The sequence below is a fragment of the Panulirus ornatus genome, chromosome 30 (assembly GCF_036320965.1).
Source record: "Panulirus ornatus isolate Po-2019 chromosome 30, ASM3632096v1, whole genome shotgun sequence".
NCBI classification, from domain to species: Eukaryota; Metazoa; Arthropoda; class Malacostraca; order Decapoda; family Palinuridae; genus Panulirus; species Panulirus ornatus.
The window spans coordinates 5,878,053-5,899,023 of record NC_092253.1 but is presented as its reverse complement, the minus strand read 5'-3'; the positions used below and the strand labels follow the sequence as shown (position 1 = coordinate 5,899,023).

Sequence of the window (20,971 nt, the reverse complement as noted above, 5' to 3'; positions counted from 1 at the left end):
ATGGTGAGTTCTTACTATTGATGATAATGATTGCTCCATAAGTCATGTTCAATAACATTTTTCTCTTCATTTCTTGGAAGTGACATTTCCTTAGCAAGTGTTCCGTCTTGACTGTAAAAGAATCGAAGTCTTATAAGCTGTTCTAACCGTCCTCGAGTAGTGAAGTAAGGACTCACCTTCCCAAACACTTCCCTACATACATATCCGAGAAACTTATAAATTTTAGATGCTTTCCTTTACCGTGAGCCCGATAAAAAGCCACTGATTACTGCTTCGAATATCTTGGCCAGGCTTCGTTTTGAAAACAGTCCATGACAATTTCATAGAACTATAATATAGCAGGGGTTTTATAATTACTGCAGATGATCTTAATCTCTGTAGCAAGCTGTTAACAGACTGAATGAAATCGAATCTCAAATAAAATAGCAGAGGATTTATCAAAACGCTTCTTTAACCCAGTTAAGTATTAGATTACCGAGTCATTCTTTAAGACAACGATTCGCATGTGTTTCGAACGTTCTCGAGATGAAGCTGTGATGGGGAACAAGGTACTTTTTTGGCCTCCTCCTCTCACAGGAAGCAATCGAGTACGAATATAAGCATTGGCTTGTCGTTGTACACTCGTTTGCCGACTTGTATGTGCGTGATACTTCCCTCAGGTTAGCTTGCTGTTTGAATGTGATGACGACAAATATGTTTTACCGATAGTTTAGATTGAGGTGATAACTCTCACCCGAAGACCAAAGGGAGTTTGTTTTGTTTGCGTTTTCTCAACCAGCCCCTCTCCTAGTCATCGCATATACAGCCTCTTGTCATTATGTCTGCATATCTTGCCCGCTAATTATGAATAATGGAATCTTGCCACTTTGTCCACGCGTGACCAAGTTGCTGTGAATCTATCACGCGTAATAGAGTACTTACTAGTTTGCTGTGAATATACATAGGAAATGTACGGTGACTATTTGATAGTATTCTCTTAATGAAAGAAAAAAGGATTTGATGGAGTTACTGAAAGGAATTTTCAATTCATTAGGTTATCCTAAACAAGACTTGAGTCTTAGGTGTCCTGAGCAAAGATGATTGGAATTAAAAAGCAATCCCCCTACTCGAATCCCTGTGGAGTGTACAATATACTCCGGAGAAGCACCCCTTGAACACACACACACACACACACACATATATATGATACAGTGTTATTGGACTCCACCTGCTCGAGGTCACATTGCGAGTGAAAAGCCACTCTGGCGAGGTTGTATGACTGGGAATACAATCTCGTCAAAGAACTTCTCACCCCCAGAGGAGTCTGCATTCCCCTGCTACAGGAAGTAGCGCCGTCTTGGGCGGCAGGAGCCTTTAGAAAGAGGTCCTGAGGTGAATATGTATGGACATATAGAATTGAAGATTGTTTGTAAACGAATTAGTGGTATCTAAATCTGCAAAAGATTTTCAGTTATATAATCTTATGGTGGGAGGAAGGGGCAACTCCAGGTCATATATGTGGAGATATAACATAGCCTAAGCCAATCTGTAGTGTAAGTCTTCAAAAATAATGAATAGTTTAAGCCTTTTGAAAAAAAAAAAAATAGAAAGTAATTTATGGAAAACTGAAGGCAAGTGGAGGGTCATGGAACCCATAAATCCAGCTGAACTCCTTTCATAAATACTCTTACAATTCTTTTACTTAAAGGGACTTAAACGTACGGCCTGATTACTCCAGTTTTCCATTATAAGTTTGTAAGTATGTGGATTACATTATACTTGCTTTCTTTGCAGCTCATATGTGTGTCTCTCTTAATCCTGTATATGTATAACTATAAAGGAAGAGGAAGGATAGGTACATAAAGAGTCAGAACAGAGTATTGAAAACTAATCCTGCACTGTGTTGTATTGATGTAGCACCAGTCTCTCTCTCTCTCTCTGTCTCTCTCTGTCTCTCTCTTTCTCTGTAGATTATGCAACATTTCTCTGAAACTGCTTCACACTAGCTTTTGTTTCTGCTGCTCACTCGTGATATATAAGGATTAAAAGAAAGTAAGACACACACACACACACACACACACACACACACACACACACACACACACACACACACACACACACACACTTTTACGGTATCCAGTCCTTTACATGGGGGTTTATATTCTTTGCTGGTATGATAAAGTGGTTCCGCAGATATCACTCACCTCTTATGTTGTGAGGAATTCATCTGTTCAGCACAGACAGCAAAGGGGGGAAGAAATTAGATACGAAAACTAGATACAGTAATTATAGAAACATAACCCTTAGATTCTGGTACTTTTCATCTATGCCTCTCTGTCTCTACACATGCCTGTGTAAGATTAATTTAGATCTACCTCCAACCCACCAACCCCCTTAACTCTCTCTGGAAGTGTTGCGTTTTCTGTTTTCTGCCTTGTCGGAGGACTTAAGTAGAGTGCTGGTAGGGTGCTCTTAAGTGGCTCCTGTCTGCTCCCTGCGTGTCTATGCTTACTCCAGCACCGGTCATGGTCATGCTATTGCACCATCTTTTTCTTTAACAGGCTTTTCTCTCTAGTTGTCCTTTTTTAAGGCACTGTATGCGATGTCGGATGACAGCTAATCTTCACCATTCTTCCTATAATACCCTATTTTAGTGTTGGGTTATGTAGCTCATTGGCGTAACAAAGGGGAGGTTATATGCACTGAGAGTATGATGAAAACAAAAAAGGACACACGTGAAAAATCTCGATATTGTTGTAGAGTTTGGACGAGTTCGTCGGATAAGGACACACGGCACCTTCCAGTGATCTAAAGAAGTTCAAAGACTAGGTTTTGAGACAGGTTGTCCTCTCCCTCTTCATGCTCTGCCATTAACGAGCATGGAAGAGGATCTCGTACAAACCTCACGACTCTTAGAGTGTAGGATCCAGGAGGCTTAGTTGAGGGAGAGAGAGAGAAGCTTTTGTCTTTTGGTTGTGGGAACCACTCCGTCCAGCCGAGTATCGAAAGGGATCTCGAGAGATCGATAGATAAACGAAGCGAAGACCTCATTTCTTCTAAACTCACATCAGCATACAGAAGGGTTTAAGGATCTGTGTCAAAATTTATAAGGATAAAGACAGTCTAGGATACTGTAAGAAGGCAAAGGACTCATTGTCGAATTGGCTGAAATTATGGATGAAGTCAACGACAGATAAGGATATGGGAGTATCTCTGGTTGCGACTGATGCTGGAACAACAAACATTAGGAATGGTGAATAAGCATAGGGTCGTGAAGAGATGATGAATGGACATATGTGATCAATGATAGGTTCCCAGGTGGCACTAGACAACTGATTTAGATAGACAAACATAAAAAAAAAGATAAGAGTAATGGCAATTTACGCTGTATATGATCAAAGGAATCAGAGACTACGACATCACTTGTTTGGTCGCTTGTAAATATGTGGTTGCCATCAAGCAGGTTGGAAGGAGGGTTAGTAAAGGATCCACAAAATTCTGGAAGGCAAGAGACGTAATCCGCCAGTGTGTGTGTGTATCTATGCCACGGTCACAAACTAGTTTCTGATGTTCTTAAGGCTTGATCATCATCATCAAGTGCTCCTGTCTTCCTTACTGTCGCTCATACTTGTCTCAATAAGTGACCATAATCATATTTTGCCTTTTTTTTTTTCTTCTCCGTACATTTGAGATTGACGTCAGGGATACTTCGTTTATATATATGTGTGTATATAATTGTCGCTGAATGATCCAAGAACCAGCTGTGAGTCCTTATAATCGGATTGATAGGATCGGTTTTTTTTATATATATATATATATAGAAGTAGATATAGCCATGTTGCTTTTCAGAAATACTGTAGAGGATGTCAAGATTCATTTTGGCATTAGGATTACTCCTCTAGCCTGTATATAAGAACAAGAAAAGGTGCTTCGGGCTGACATCAATACCTTCTCAGGAAGTAGTTTAGCAACGCAATTAGTAGTAGCATTATAGTAGATCATCTGATGGTGAGTGAGGTTGGCTTTCATCTTTCTACACGTTAAGAACACAATGATACTCTCTAATACCAGTTAACATTTCATTCAAAGAGATTGTCCCCAGTGTATTCTAAGAGTGGCAATGTAAGCTTGGATCCCATCTAGAGGAGTTACATTCTAGTTTAGATTCATGTTTCCTTCCATATCCTACCCATATTTTTTTTTTATATATGTATAGGGTATCGTAAGTAAATACCTTCCTGAACCTCATACAGGAATTTGTGTTAACCATAGTTTATACAGAGATGCTCTTCAATTCTAAGAGTCATGTCTGCCACATGATGTAAGTCTATTTCATTTCAGAAAATGGGTCAGATTTTTGATAGACAGTGGTTCAAGTTTCATGCATGAAGTCGAGTTGACAGATTTTGTCTCAGTACAAAGGAGAAGAAAGATACAAACACACACGAAACATATTCTTTCTTGCGAAAGGGATGATTATTTTCAGTTATGTTTCAATGGCCTAAAAAAAGTTTTTTGTTTTAGTTACGCATTAGAATGATGATCTCTCAAATTGTGTTTGCGGGTCCGCCATGAATGGAGAACATGTGGATTATCACGTTTCCCACTCATGTTGAAAAATTCATCAACCACAGTCACATGCACGTCGCACAAGACACCGAAATGGTTGATGCAGCATTCCAAATGGCTGCTGTTCTCTCACTGTTCACCTTACCATCACTCGAAACCCTGTTGGCAAAATTTGCGGCAGACACGTGAAGTGGACCCTCGCATAGCTCAATGTCCCCACGTGAGACTATATTTGTCTCTCTTAAATTAAGGAGAATCAAAGACTTTTGTTCTGTATTTGTTTAATCCGTTTTGTGTTTTTGAAGCGACTTGCCTCATTATGTTGATCTTCTATTAATATTAACGTGGGAGAAGCTATTGCACATGTTGCAGGATATATACAATTTCTAAACCTACCGAGAGAGACGGCTATTTTCTCCCTGGTTTGCAGTGACAGATTTTACCACAGCACTTTGCTTCTTCGAGGATCATTAGTCAGTGATAAAGTGAGGATTAACACAAGTCACTGATGAAATGAGGATTAACACAAGTCACTGATGAAGTGAGGATTAACACGAGCCAGTGTTGAAGTGAGGATTAACACGAAGACAGTGATGAAGTGAGGATTAACACAGTCTTGAATATGGTGCTATTGTTGATTTCTTCTTTACTTCTTTTAAGATTGGCGTGTGACTGTAGTTGAGTGTTTTTCAAAAGTGATGTAGATGATGAGTCAGTCAATTACTTTTAAGTGGACCTTTTTTTTTTTTAGAGTTTTTGGGAAAAGATTACCTCCTTAAGTCAAGGAAGAGGTTAATTTTTTTTTTCTTAGTTTAAGTTCGTCAGCATACAACTAGTTTCGATTGTGTTTATACAACCCTAAAAGGGAGCTGAATTTTTTTCGCGCACACACACACATACACACACACACACACACACACACACACACACACACACACACATTACATATATACTAAAAAAAAGTCTCGTTTTAACTAAGAAAAAATAATTTCTTTGCCCTTGTATATGAATCATAAAAGACGTCAGGTTGAGCTAATCAGAAACGCTGTACCATATTTGTCTTAAACTTTTCATGGCCTTTCCATTTAGCAATGACGTACTGAGTCTTATTATGTTGCCCCAGTTATACATGAGAGACTGAAAAGTGATTCAATCAAAGCCAAGTTCAACGATCATGCACGAAGCATTTTACGTAAGGCTTGTGCCGAACGCTTTGAGATTTGTAGATTTTTTTGGGCTTAAAAAGTAATATATTTTATCTTCTTCCACCAAGAGTTCACATCTTGATGACCTCCATATGGTATTCCTTCGCTCCAAGATGATTTCCCTTCACCTTTTTTTTTGAGTACCAGAAGATTCTCTCATGTCCTTTAAAAGACGTAATGCCCCCTTTTCAAAATATCTTCCTCCGTTTTTGAATCTATCTAAAGATATGTGTTCTTTGAATATACTCACCTTGGCTGTGAACACTACGCTAGTTTATCCGTGAATAAGACCCAAAACGGCGTTAAGATACCCTTAACATAATAATTGCCCACCTTTTCCAAAATTTTATATTTTCGAATCCCTTTGTCCACCAGAAAAAGAAAATGGTACCTGGAAATTGCTTGAAAATTGGTAGTGTAGTTGAGTTCTATTGTTTTCGAGGTTGGCTTGTTTCCGCATATCACGTTCTGTCCCCGTGTGTTTAAGAATTGTCGATCATACTCCCCTCCTCGATATCTCAGAAAACCCCCATTATTCACTTTCTGCTTCAATGCCAGTGCATATCACTCAATGACCTCAGAATTCCGGAGGTTCTCAGAACCCTCAATGGGGATCAACAAATGGACTAAAGAACTCCGAGACAATTGAAACTAAAACCCTTTGCGCAGTATGAATCTGAGACACTGTTCATTTTCTCTTGCTTCTACTGCAGTGGCTGTCATGTGCTTTCTTTAAATGCTAGAGTTAAGATAGTATGTTGCCGGGGTGTGCACGGTAACTCAAGTGCCCAAGCTTGTTATTTCGAATTTTCGTAGGATTTTGGAACCTTCACAAATGCATTAGTAACACCAAACATCGTTTAAGTTCATATCCCTCAATGTGACCCCTCTCAAAAGTTCGAAGCTTCAGAAAGTAAAGGCTAATGAAGAAAGTAAAGGCTAATGAAAGGAAATCTTACTTCAAACTTCTTTTCTGCCACGTCTCTAGTATCTTTCAGACATCGAATTAAAAATGAGACTCTTCGTAAACTCAAAACTCTTTTTCGTATATTCTGAGACCGATATTTCCTTCTCACATTCCTTCAAGATGGAACATAACGACCTTGTCATTTTCTTGCAAAGACCGTGAAACTCTCGATTCATTGTTTGCGAAAAACATTTCTCTGGGGAAGTTGTCGACTCCTCAGCGAATAGGTTTATCAGAACCAGTGCCCTACAAAAACTGGTTTCATACTTCAGTAATGTCATAGAAACATGAAGTGGAATGCGAGCAACATTCACATCTCGGCAAAGTTTTCGAGTTCTGTGACTAAGTTAGCAACAGTAAGGGAAATTTTTTATACATCCTTTCACCTGATCCTCATTATCCTTATATCTATCCTTTTTTTTTTTTTTGTTTTCCTACCTCCTCCTCCTCCTCCCTCTCCTTTGCTTCTAACCCTGTAGGATCTTCCTTCTTCTTTTTCCTCTTCATCATCTTCTTCGTCTTCTTCTTCTTCCTCCTCTCTCTTCTTCTTCTTCTTCTTCTTCTTCTTCTTCTTCTTCTTCTTCTTCTTCTTCTTCTTCTTCCTCTTCTTCTTTTTCTAATTCTTCTTCTTCTTCTTCTTTCTTTCCTTCCCCTCCTTCTCTTTTTTACATCTCCTCCATTCTTATCTCCATGACTCTTCCCATTACCAAAGAACCCTTATTCCCCTACCCCTCATACTTAATGGCATTGTTTGTAGAACACTACGGCCCATGAACACCACACACACACACACACACACACACGCACACACACGCACACACACATTACCGGGTAGCATAAGAACCTTGATTGTGTATATCTGTGTACCTAATAAATGTAGTGTAGTTCTACAGGTGAGGTGTAGACAGTGTAGGGTGTAGCGGAGGAACGGGGCTGCTGCTGCAGAGGTGTAGTAAACATGTGTCTCGGTGAGTAGATGGGGCTATAATGAGATGTAGATTAAAAAAAGATAAAAAAAAAATATATCAGAGGACCGCGTACTTTTTAAAACTAATCAAGAAGATTGTTTTTTTGTTTTTTCATCCATGGATGTGCCTGACGATGATGTAGACCTCTGTATCCTCCTAACTGTTGACGTCAAGTCTCTGCTGCTTCGTTCGTGTTAAAAACCCTGGTTCTTTAACACCACCCGAAACCAGTCGCTCGACTAGACAAGCAACAGAATGAGGAGGTGCTTTGAAGCGATCTAGTCATCACCTGGACATAATGATCAATCCCGCCTGCCACTAACCAACCATTATGATCATCATCATTATCATCATCATCATCATCATCATCATCATCTTCATCATCAATCATCATTATTTCCCCCCCTCAGTCAATCATTAGTTTTAAAGATTTGTCGTCCTCCCTCTTTGGTGGGGGCACTTAGAGAGGGAGAGAGAGAGGGAGAGAGAGAGAGGGAGGGAGGGGTGTGGTGTTATGTAAGGTGTTTAGACATTTTGGAATTCATGAGTGACTAACACGCTGATTCCCGCTGCCCCTCCCCCCCAACCCGACGCCCATACGCCCACAAGCTGACTTGACTCTTCGCTTCCTCTTATTATATCTTGCAGGAGGTAAGTAACACAGTAATGTTTACAAAGGAAAGTTTTGAGCAGGAGTGTCATGTTTATGTCGCCTAATGATAAAATAAAAGATAATACAAACAAAACAAATGGCCATCCTTACAAAACAAAAAATTACAGAAAACAAAAAGTTTACACACTTGGGCCAGGCTAAATCCTGTCGGATAAACGGATTCTTTTTTTTTTTTTAAACTAATCTCCTCTGCCGGATTACGTCTCTTGAATCTCCTATTAAATCCCCACTACTCCTCATTAGCCTTAGATCAATGATGGATTTCTTAGGTGGATTATCCGTTAATCTCGATTGGTGGTCTTGTTCCCAAAACTATGGAAACCCGCCTCTTATATTCTTTTTTTTTAGTTCACCTTAAGTGACAGTATCTTATAGCTGATGGTGTACTGTGTGCGGTTGAGGGAACGCTGCCAGTAGTTGAGTAGTAACAAAAAAAAGCAAAAAAAAAATATCAGGACAGTGGAAACGTGTGTACATTGCAACCCCCAACCCCCCTTTTTTATCCTGCATCGTATACTTCAGTAATTCCTCCCATCTGTAGAACATTATGTTATGTTACCTCAACCTTAATGTTTGGCTCATTGTTTTTCTTTATCTCCTGGTTAATCCGTTTTCTTTTTAAAGTAGCACCATTCTTTTGTTCTAGTTATAATTTCCCTCCCTTTTCCCCCTCCACTTCCTTCCTCATTGTCTCTAATTGTTTTGATTAATGACCCTCTTTTTCCACTAGAGCTTGTTACATCATACCCTTGACTACTCCCCTGGCCTCCTTCCTTCCCATTGTACATCAGGGATTTTTCCTCCCATAGTAGCATACATTTCAGTCTCTCTCTCACTCCGTGATATGTTGCGGTATTCACGCATCATACTTCACCGTCTTCTTAACCTTACCATGTATTCCACAGTCCTTCTTACTGCATGTGATAAACTGCCTTTACAGTGAAGCCTGTATTTGCTGCAGCTACGTTGTAGATTCTCTCTCTCTCTCTCTCTCTGCTGTGGTTCATTCCTCGTTGGGAGAATATCATTGGCCTTTTTGAGTATAGATTTCTAGTTCCCATTTTGTTTTTTTTCGTAGCGTTTAGTCTTGCATGGCGGCTTATCTAAGAGCCTTGCCAGACTTTCCAGCTTCGCTTGCTATGACTGCCTCTAAAACTCGAGGTCCTTTTGCATCTCGGCCCGTGTGTATGATTCCCTCTTCAGTCATAACATCCGCATCTGCTTTCCCACCACAGCCACTGGAAAGGAGCCTTAGATCTCTTCCCCCCCTAAAAAAAAAAAATTACCGTGAGAAATTTTGTTTCCCCACTTCCCTTACAAGGTCTACTTCAGTTCTCCTACCAATATAGAGGACCCCCACCTCCCACCTCCCTTCCAACCATCCTCTCTCTCTTCAACATGATCGAAGAAGAGATAATAAGTCATTTGCTCCTTTCCCAACCACACCAATGTAGCATGTATTTCACTGCCCCTCAGAAGTTTTGAAAAAAAAAAAAAGAAAAAAAAATTATATATCAAACCACCTTTTTTTTCATTTTTTTCACAAAGCAGCATGTTTTTTCACTGCCCCCTTTCAAGCACAGTATGCCCTTCATTGCCCCTTTTGTGCTGTTCAGAATATATATATATATGTAGCTATTTTGTGTTTTCTTGTACATCACTGGAGGTCTATGATCCTTGTTCACAGACCGCTGCGCCTCGCGTGATCGTATTGTTGACATCAGAAAAGGCCCCTCTTTGTAAATGCATCAGCACTCGATTGTTAAGAGACCTAGAAATTATTACCGACCCAACCGTGGTATACATATGTATATATATATAAAAGAATATGTATTCACCAAAAACACAGCCTTTTGGGAAATGTACACATCTGAAATATTGAGAGGTCAGATCCTTAGCTCCGAGTGTTGGGAGATGGTAAGAGGGTTACCTGCTTTAGACATCAGCAATATGGCCCACGTTGTAAGTCAGCTGTTTCTCCTGTCAACAGAGTCTTAAACTGTGTGCTTATGTGTCTACTGTCTCTTTTTGAGTGTGTCTTTCATTCTCGTCAGCGTTTCCCCCTTTTTACGCCTGTATATTCGTTACCAGCACCACCACCTCTTCTTCCTCCTCCTCCTCTTTATCAAAAGTATTGCTCAGCAGTGTCTCCTCTCCTGTGTTATGATAAGTGTTCCTCTTTGTCGATGTTTCTACAGCTTACTATCAACGTGTAGTGGATGTCTCGTACTGCTGGTGTGTGTGTGCGAGTGTGTGTGTGTGTGTGTGTGTGTGTGTGTGTTCTATATGTTCGTGCTTATATTTTCCTCTGGCCACAACGCCTCCACCAGTAGCCTTCTTGGCGTCTGTTGCCCCTTCAGCTTCCACACACACTTGCCTTTTTTTTTTCTGAATGGTCTTCCAACGTGACACCTCAAATGCTCATTCATATTGTCTTTTTTTCCTTATTTTCTTCGTCTCTTAAAGTATTATATATATATATATATATTTTTTTTTTTTTACGTGAGCATTAAAGGATACGGGTGTGTATCCTCAAGTAGCTGAATGTTCTCTGTGTAAGTGTAAAGTATCACTAGATTAGATGAACTAGCCTATGTTAGAATGTTAAATATATAAGTGTATACCACCCCTTGGGAGAGTACCCATATTTCTCCCTACCCCCGCAAAAAAAAAAAAACGAAAACTACCCCAATCCTTCGCAGGACGAACCATCCAACAGGATTTCCTCTTCGTCTTCCCTCGACAGGTGGAGTTGTCCTTCGGAACTGGTGACATCATCATTGTCTACGGCGAGATGGACGACGACGGCTTCTACATGGGTGAGCTGAGGGGACAGAGGGGCCTGGTGCCTTCCAACTTCCTTCAAGACGCACCGCAAGACTACGATGAACAGAGGTCAGTGACTTAGACCTTCATGCTGAGGATTCGTACTCTTGGATAACACTGCTCTTTATATTCTTCTTTCATCCTCCCCAAACGCTAATCTTTCCTCCTCATGATACGTCACAGAAATCCAGACTGTCTTTTATCTGCCTTATTTGCCTGCCTTTCTCCTGGTGGCAGGGGACCTTGAAGTTTCATATGTCTACCCTAAAGAGGTATAAACATACTCTACTCTAGTCATCCTTGATAGTGTCTCATCCCATATTCCTTGTCATCTATTCGTATGCCGTAGATTTAGGCTGAGACATTTTGTGTCGAGAGAGGCAAACTATTAGAAAACAAAGTGTTTCTTAATTCATTCTGAAGAAAAAGGAATAATAAGGTAGGAATCTAGTTTTTGCTACAGTTAACGTTACAACCACCAGGCCACACTAGTCTTAGCAACAATTTGCTCTTCTGTTTATAGGGGGCCTTATGATAACCTCATCACACTACCCCTGCAAGGGTATAATTACAGGCACTTCCCTTCAGAATTCTTATATTCTAATATCATTATCTTATTCTGTGTGTGTGTGTGTGTGTAAATCATATGCTAAGGGGATTCTAATCATGCTATCCACAACCCAGGTCACGGCGCGACACGTTGGACCCTCGAGACAGAGCACCACTTCAGGGAGGCAGGGGGCCAGGTCCTGGAGCCCACGGACCACCTCCCCCACCAAGACCCGACCAGAGAGACCGCAGGAAAGGTAAGTCCTCCTCCTCTTCCTCCTTCTCCTCCTCCTTTTCCTCCTTCTTCGATGGTATCTTCCATCTTAACGCAGTTTCTCTTTAATGTAAGTCTTAAAGATATTTATTTTTCCTCCCTCTTTTTTTATACACCTCATCTGGTGAGGGAAAAAAAATTTTGTCTTGGTCTTGATTCATGCTTAGCTGTACCGCAGTGTTGTTAGTCATGCCTTCTACTTTCGAGTTCTATACTGCTGCTTAAGACTGCTGAAGATATATACATATACTTTTTTGTTTATGTCAGTCGCGTTAGAGTTAAAAGGAAGGATATCTGATAAGAAATGACATCTACCCCTGTCGCATTTCGTAAGCTGCTTGGGTTAATCTCCTCTTTCAATCGTATTCGTTTATTAACTCAGGAAGTTAAATGTCCATTGACTGAATAATGACATCCAGGACCTGTTTCTTTCATGTTTTCGTTTTTTTTTGTTTTGTTTTTTAGTAGAACAAGATTCATGGGCAAAGAGCTGCAACTATCACCTTATATAATTCGGGAAATTATTTAATCTCACTGATAAACCTAATACCGTCGAAAAACCAGTTATAAAATAATCAATAGTAAATAATCACTGCTTAGTTTGTTGAAAATTACATTAGATATATGATATAACTTTATCGTCGGATGAATCACAACTAATTTAGAAAACTCGAAAACTATTAGTTACATTTCTGTCGTATTAGGTTTAGTGAGCAGAACAGAGTCTATGACAGTAAATCGATCTTGCTAATGTACCACCTTTTGATTACATTTAGAATTATCATGACGAATTACTTCACGGAAGTAACACGCCAAAGATGATTAGTAACGGAATGTAGCAATGGGAAACAGTGAGAAATAAAGGTTAATGGAAATAGATTAATGACAGCAAAAAACACAAACTAGACGAAAAAGATATGGACGTATTTAAGATAAACTCAGGTGTCTTCATAGGTTAAATATAGAAAATGTAAGAGGTAATTATAGACAAAATTGCACTTAAGATAGATTCTGGGTATTATATGACCAAAACCTGTCAGGAGTAGATAGGAAATAATTCAACAATGTAGATAGAAAGAAAGTATGATATATAGGAGGTTGACCATAATTATAATCTTGCTTATTGAACTTGTTCATATGAAAAATCACCTCACCCACTGCTGGTCTTGTTAATATATTCTATTTAATCTTTAATTTTTTTCCGCTTGGCCTCAGTAAAACGTGTGACAGCTCAAAGTCCTCTTGATACTGACTCAGAACAGAGACCTTAAACGTAAACTTTCTGATAACTTTATATATTTTCTTAGCCCCCTTTTACGAGGATCTGCTATGGTTACAGTACCTCTGGTATTGCGACTCTGCTGGACCTTCTAAATCTATTTTCTATTTCTATTTCTACAGTTCAGTCAAAGGTAAGCTTGGAGAATCGACTGAATGCGCCACAGTAAATTGTGGCTCGTCCGGTGGAATGCCAAAGAATAAGTTTAGAAGTGTCAACTTTGATGAGCATGGCAATTCCCTCCTTCTCCTTCCCCCCGAAAAGCTAGCTTAAATGGCTCCTAAATACACTTCGAATGAGACCCTCGTCTGTGTTGTAGAATCCAGTAGGATAAGAGAGATTCCAACGTGGAGACTTGATAATGTGTCCGTGTTTATACTATGTGGGAGTCAGTTGGAGAAATAGGGAATTCTGGTCGAGTTTGGTTCCTCCCTGCCACACGGATCGATGAGGACAGGTTTTAAAGGAGAGTAATAGCACACTAGATAGAAACCTCTGGTTCGTAGAGCCTGTTGCATGGACGACATCGTAGGGAAGTGGCAACACGACACCCTAGGGAAGTGGCAACCCAAGAAAAAAAAAATGAGTAACGTGAGGACAATTCAGGGTTGGTTCTGGCGAAAGTTAAGAAGGTGAGAGTGAATGAAAAGTGAATGAGTGAATGTATTCTCTGGTGTAGGAAGACTGGTGCGAGTTTCATACTGATAGAATGTAGGAAAATGTAGGTGGAATGATGAGACCTGGAGTTAGTGAGAAAGAGTGAATAACTGTCATTAAGAGTTAGTTGGAGAGAGAGAGATTGAAAGAGATAGAGAAAAAAGAGACTCAGAGTTAGAGATAACTAGAGATATAGACAAAGATTGAGATAGAGAGATTCATAGATATTGACGGAGAACATTAGATAGAGACAGAGATAAGAGAAATATCAAGCGACGTTATAAGAGAGAAATAGAGAGATTGTACTTTACGAGGCCACTGAGTGTGAGGCAAGTGAATAACATTGAAGAAGTGTACTAGTCATTAGTGTGGAGGGATGAATGAATATCAGTAATCTTTTGCGCTCGTATGTGATCCTTAACGAAATGACAACCTAAGTACAAAAATCAGATTCGAATTAGCTTTTCACCAAAGATGCGGTTCAGGATCGAAATTCAAGCATAATTCTACGATTTATGTATTATTTTTTCCGCTCTTATAATTGACAAAGAGATCAGATTAAAGGCTGAAATGACCTTGAATGATTTCCGAACTTAGTACGAAGATACGAGTCTGCCATCAATGACAGATGGAGCATTCTGAGACTCAAGTTCTTCAGAGTTAAGCAACGAAGTATCGTATATCATTTTTTTTTTCTCTTTTGATCGGTCGTGTTAATGGAATCTAATCCTCTCGGTAGGATTATATTGGAATCCAATTCTAAATGAATGAAAAGAGGAATTTCCCCTCTTTTCTTTTCTCTGTGGGGATGGTATTAATAATGATTTTTTTTTTCCCATTCCATAATGATTATATTTTTGTCTTTTGTTTAAAGGTTGTATTTTCCTCTTTTTACTTCATTTGTGGTCTTCAGTTATCATCTCTCATCCATATCTTGAGATAAACTAATACCATCTGTTCCTGTTTATCCCACTACTGCTTACGTTTCCATAGATGATCCAGACATTTTGGCTCACAAAGACGCCGATACGTTTCCAAAGAAAGGTCAGATTACTTATATTTTGTGATATTTTTTTTTATACTTCTTGATTCTGAAAAATTTTTTTCTTTCAGTTCAAGATTTTTTTTTAATAAGTTTTTCTGGTTTATGTATGTTTTCGAATTTTTCTTTTGACTTTGGAGAACTATAGAGATTGATGTTATATTTCGTCTTTTGACTTATCTGTTCAAAAATGATATTTTTCTCTGAGATTTATTTTTCTCTGAGATTTATTTTTCCTTCAGTTTTACAAAGAGATTTGAACTTTTTTTCGGAATAGCATCTTTTTTCTATTTTTTTTTGTTGAATCAAACTATATTCACACTCTGTTGATTTTTGAGAAAGAGAGAATTTTTTGCTCATACATTCTTTTCAGAGTTCATGATGGAATTTTCCCCCACTCCCATCAATGGCTCAGCTGATCAGGTATCAGCTGTGGCATCTTCAGCTACTTCCACTGTCAATTACCCTATAACTACTACTACTACTACCACTACTACTACTACTTTTACTACTACTACTACTACTACTACTTCTACTGCCCCAGGTGTTTCATCACAGCCAGAGGGGCCAGTAGATTCAAAGGAGGATAAAATTAATATGAAAGGTTAGATAACAGTGATAAGATTACATTGCTATATATATATATATATATATATATATATATATATATATATATATATGAGACGGGAGGAGGTCGACACGTTATGGGCACGGCCACAAAGGTCTTATAAGACTTTTTTTTTTTTTCTAAGACTGATCGAGTTGCTATACCTATGCGTCGTGGATTGCCACGGTCTACAGCAAGTGTGGCTCGAGAGGGGAACTGACTGGGTCATAAGTGAGATTTACGAATCCCCAGTCACACAGGCCCTGTGGCACAGTCTGTTGCGTTCGTGCCTCCTGTCTCTCTGCTGCGTTCGATGATCCTTAGCTTGCTAGTGCGAGTGTGCCTGTGTGTGTGTGTGTGTGTGTGTGTGTGTGTGTGTGTGTGTGAGAGAGAGAGAGAGAGAGAGAGAGAGAGAGAGAGTGAGAGAGTGAGAGAGAGAGTATATAGCTTTGAAAGTGGGTGTACATCTTTTGGAAATGGCTATAGCTTCCGTTTAATGCTAGCTTTTATGCAGTTTAATGGGATTATTTTTTGATAATTACCTTTTTTTTCCAGTAGTAAAGAGATTCAACAATTTTGTCCAGACTTTAATATGATTATTTTCATGAATTTCTTTTTTTTTTTCTGTTATTTACAATTATGCAGTTGGACCCTGCTAATCCAAAGTGATTCTGGGAATATTCATATTGCAATCGTAAGCCTTCGAATCAGGTAGCCTTAAAATCCTGATCCTTAAGAATAATAACAGAGTTTTGATTAAGATTTTTAATGGAAAACACAATTTTATTAAATTTTATAAAGCATTTCTTCGAATACAAGCTAAGTATATTTCACATAACACCAGCATCACTGTTTCTTATATATATATATATATATATATATATATATATATATATATATATATATATATATATATATATATAATTTATTTTTTCTTTTTTTCATACTATTCGCCATTTCCCTCGTTAGTGAGGTAGCGTTCAGAACAGAGGACTGAGCCTTTGAGGGAATATTCTCACTTGGCCCCCTACTCTGTTCCTTCTTTAGGAAAACTAAAAGCGAGAGGGGAGGATTTCCAGACCCCCATCTCCCTTCCCTTTTAGTCGCCTTCTACGACACTCGGGGAATACGTGGGAAGTATTCTTTCTCCCCTATCCCCAGGGATAATATATATATATATATATATATATATATATATATATATATATATATATATATATATATATTTTTTAACGATTTTTTCTACTTTTGATCGTGTAGCGAAAATGAACCAGTCTTACTACATACTAGTAGAAAATGCTGTTACACACCAGTCGCTCTATGTTAATTCAATCTCGATCAGTTACTATTAGATTATCCAATCCTTCTTTTTTGAAGGCAGAATGGCTCATCAGACGAGGAGCAATTGAACCGTATAACTTCCATTGGATTAATTTGGTCCAACTGTATATCCCATTATAAGATGTCGTTATAGTTAAGTTCCCTTCGAAGAGTATGGCTCCTACGGTAGACTCTAAGGTCTCAAATTAGATCTCAAACAAATTTAAGATGACTGCACGTCTCCTGTTTCGGCGAGACGCAGTTTAAACCCAATAGTCACAAGTTAAACCCAGTAGTCATAAGTCAAACCCAATAGTCACAAAGTTAAACCCAACAGTCATAAGTTAAACCCAACAGTCATAAGTTAAACCCAATAGTCACAAAGTTAAACCCAATAGTCACAGTGTTAAACCCAATAGGCATAGTGTTAAACCCAATAGGCACAAGGTTAACCCAATTGTCACAAAGTTAAACCCAGTAGGCACAAGTTAAACCTTGTAGGCACAGTCAACAAGTGGCTTGGAAAAAAAAAAAGAAAAGAAGGTTCTATCTTTGTATGTTATTTCCAGACTCGGTGATGGGATTTTTCGGGAATTTGATATCGAACACCATGGCTCACGCAGCAGACATGACCATGCAAGCTGCCCACGTTGTTGGGATCAGTAGGCAAGCTACACATGCTCATGACTCCGCCAGTCAGGACAACCAGGATGACATGGCTGCCACTCAGGACTCGGAGGCCGAACAGGACGTCAATCTGTATGATGAGGTCTTTGAAGACGATGATCATCAGATGACGGAAGGAAATCAAGTTACCAAAATGGTTGTGAACGAGGATGAAGCATTAGCCAATCCAGCGACTAAGTACAGAAAAGTGGTTGCTGTGGAGAATGAGGCCATGACCAAAGTGGAGGCCCATCAGGAAAATGAAGTCAAGACCAAGAAGATGGCCATGCAGGGAAATGAGGCCAAAACCAAGAAAGTGGCCACGCAAGAAATTGAGCCCAAGGGCAACACTTTGCCCACTCAGGAAAACGAGGCCAAGAGCAACAAGGTGGCCAACCAGGAGAATGAGGCCAAGGCCAAAACGGTGGCCAGCCAGAAGAATAAGGCCAAAACTAACAAGGTGGCCAGCCAGGATAATGAAACCAAGACCAGCAAGGTGGCCACTCAGGAGAGTAAGGTCAAGACCAAAACGTTAACCAAACAGAAGAATGAGGCCAAGGCCAGCAAGGTAGCCAGCCAGGAGGATGAGGCCAAATCCAACAAGGTGGCCATCCTAGAGAATGAGGCCAAAGGTGAGAAAGTGGCAAAGAAGGAGGATGAGGCCAAAGGTGACAAAGTGGCCAAGAAGGAGAAAGAGGCCAAGGCCAACAAGGTGACCAATCAGGAAAAGGAAGCCAAAGCCGACAAGGTGGCCAACCAGGAAAATGAGGCCAAGGCTGAGGACAAGAAAAATGTGTCTGAAAACGGGAAAAAAGTCACCAAGGGAAAAAAGGCCAAAATCCTCAGACGTGAGAGGAAGTCTGTATTTGAGACCGACGTCACTGAGGAGGTCGGCGACGTCAGCAAAGAGGACAGCATCGTTAACACACAACCCAGTGACGTCGGCAGAGAGGCAGCTGACATCAGACAAGAGTCAGACATCAGAAAAGAGTCTAACGACGTCAGTGGAAAGACTGAGGTCAACAACACGGAGGCTGGTGATGTCAGCGGGGCGGGTATGGACGCCAAGAAAGACGACAGCAAAGAACAGGCTCAAAATGACTCGGTCAAGGAGGAGCACACTGTCAGGTTCGCAGATGAATCCGACCCGAATTCGACTAAGACCAAAAGTAAGAAGAAAAAAAGAGTTATTAGAAGATTATTCCATACTGAGAACCTCGCTTTGTACTCTTGAATTCCTTTAGGAGGTCCTTGTGCTTTGGTAAAATCAAGTGCTCGATGGCTCATAACCTCCTTAAGCTACCCGCAGTCTTCGATGGCTAATAACCTCCTTAAAAACTGCCCGTTGAGTTGTTTCTCTTACCACAAGCTGCGTCGCTCCTTATTTAGAACTGTGCCTTGTCTCTCTGTGTATAAAGTTTGCTCGAGACACTGATCCTTTAAGGAGTGCTTGATGCCAGGTTGATCTTAGCGAACTGGTTGGTTGGCGGCGAGTCTTCGTCTTCCCCCCCAACTCATAACGAAAAGCTCGACCCTATTCCTTGTAGAAGTCATTCATTCCTCGCTGAAGTTTGAAGGGCCATGCCATCATCGCATTCCACTGACCTTGAGAAGTGCTAGCAGTATCGTCATCATGACGTAAACCCAGGGAAACCTTGTTTGGAGTGGCACTGTGCGGTCTTTCACATATTCATTTTTTTTTTCTGTCACAAGAAACATATTACTTCGTGTACATCAGTTTCTTGTCATTCTATGTACTTTCCTTTCTTGCACCTATTTTTATGTCCCCTTTATATGTCGTTCCTTTGTACTCCAAATTCTACTTTTACAATCCACCGTGTATATTTTCACTGAACCCTGCCCGTGTTTCTCTTCCCAGCATCATCTTTTTCTTTAAGTTTCCCATGTGATCACCCACTTCCATCCATCCATATGCCATTCTTCCAGCCCCTTCTGTATGTATGTCTACACCCCCTTCTCAAACCAGGTCATTCCCTTTTCCAGTCTGTCATGTGGAATCTACTTATTTTTCATCATGTGTTTTCCTCTTCTTCTGTTCCATGCAGCCAGAGTGATCTTTTTTTTGTAAACCTCTCATAAATCCAATGATTTTCCTCTATTCATTCCAGCCTTCTTAACGATTCCTCACTTCTTCCAGATTTTTATTTGCCTCTCTCGTTATTTCCCGTTGAGGATCCATTCTTCCAGTTCCTCTTCATTCCAGGATGCTTCCTTCTTTCTTTGCCTCATTGTAAGTCATTCAAATTTCAAGCATGATATTGTGCATTTATGAATGTGTGTGTGTGTGTCTGATAGTCGCTCAGTTATGAATCTTTGGGGATATCATTGCAAGACTTAGTACATTCACTGATAAAGTCTTCATCCTGTAAAGGATCCGCTTTTTATGTTGGAGGATATCTTCACTTTTCCGGTTATTAAAGGATACATCAAATGCTCCCATGTATCTGATATATTCAGTGAATGTTTCTTTAGCTCAAAAAAAAAAAGTTCTAAGAAGTTTCAAGTCAGTAAATGTAAAGGATCTCAGTCTACAGTTCAACTCTAGTGTTTCAATCATTACTTTCATTCATCAAAGTTTGCAGAAGATATCTAAAGATTTGCAGATTCAATTTTTCCCTTGAATAACAGTAATGGTATATCTCTCCCAGAGAAATACCTGTCTGTGTTCAGATTAATCCATACTTGAATGTATGTACACTACGTAGTTTTCGTAGACCTCTTAATCAATCTAGAGGAAGATATGTCGACCTTCGCACAAACAAATGTATGCATGTGGTGTATGTGTGTGTGTGTGTGTGCGTAGTTTTCCTTTGTATCATTCAACCAGCTGTTTTTCGTACTTACTTTCTGTAAAGAAATTCTAATTAGTTTCATGTTTTTTTTTTTTATATATATCTTTCTTAGCTTCTACCTTCTCGAAATTTACATTTAAGCTTGCTAGCATTTTTTTTCTCTCTTTTCCTTTCTTCACCCTCATTGGATTCTCGTCTTTCCTTTATGTATTTGCCAGCTATTTTCCTCAAACGAACTTGGGCACTTCTATACCTGAACTTGTACTCCCTTGTTAGCTTACCCTCTCCAGTGTTCTGCATTTTACGTTCCCGTTATCACTCTAGCCTCACTCCACAGTGCCACCTAATCCCGAAACGCAGCCGGCAGTCGTGCTAGCTTGTCCCACTGACCGTAGCAACATTGTAATACACATAGTCGAGCCTCACTCTCCAGTTGAGATCACTCCTGCGGAATGCCTCCTGCCTCCGTCCTGAATGAATAGTGCCCACACTCCAACCCTCCCCCATTGTAAGGTGTGGCCCCCCCCAACCAATGTTCATCCTTTGTCTAAAACAGTGATGAGTGACCTTCTCGTTT

At 39.8% G+C, this 20,971-nt stretch overlaps 2 protein-coding genes across 2 annotated transcripts in view; both read left to right on the top strand.

The window, feature by feature from the left end:
• The window catches only part of Rbp (RIM-binding protein), a 293,718-nt gene that overhangs the window by 239,441 nt on the left and 33,306 nt on the right, over positions 1-20,971 (top strand). The window contains exons 33-34 of the mRNA XM_071679462.1: positions 11,108-11,256; positions 11,872-11,993. Coding sequence (XP_071535563.1) covers positions 11,108-11,256; positions 11,872-11,993 — 271 coding nt within the window. The remainder of the gene's footprint in view (positions 1-11,107; positions 11,257-11,871; positions 11,994-20,971) is intronic.
• Positions 16,876-20,965, top strand: LOC139758362 (uncharacterized). The gene has a single exon (XM_071679656.1). It carries the CDS (start codon positions 17,472-17,474, stop codon positions 18,813-18,815), a length of 1,344 nt encoding a protein of 447 aa, XP_071535757.1. The 5' UTR covers positions 16,876-17,471; the 3' UTR covers positions 18,816-20,965.

Excerpts from the sequence above, each read along its gene's own strand:
- LOC139758362 (XM_071679656.1), top strand. The coding sequence starts at position 17,472 with ATGTTATTTCCAGACTCGGTGATGGGATTTTTCGGGAATTTGATATCG.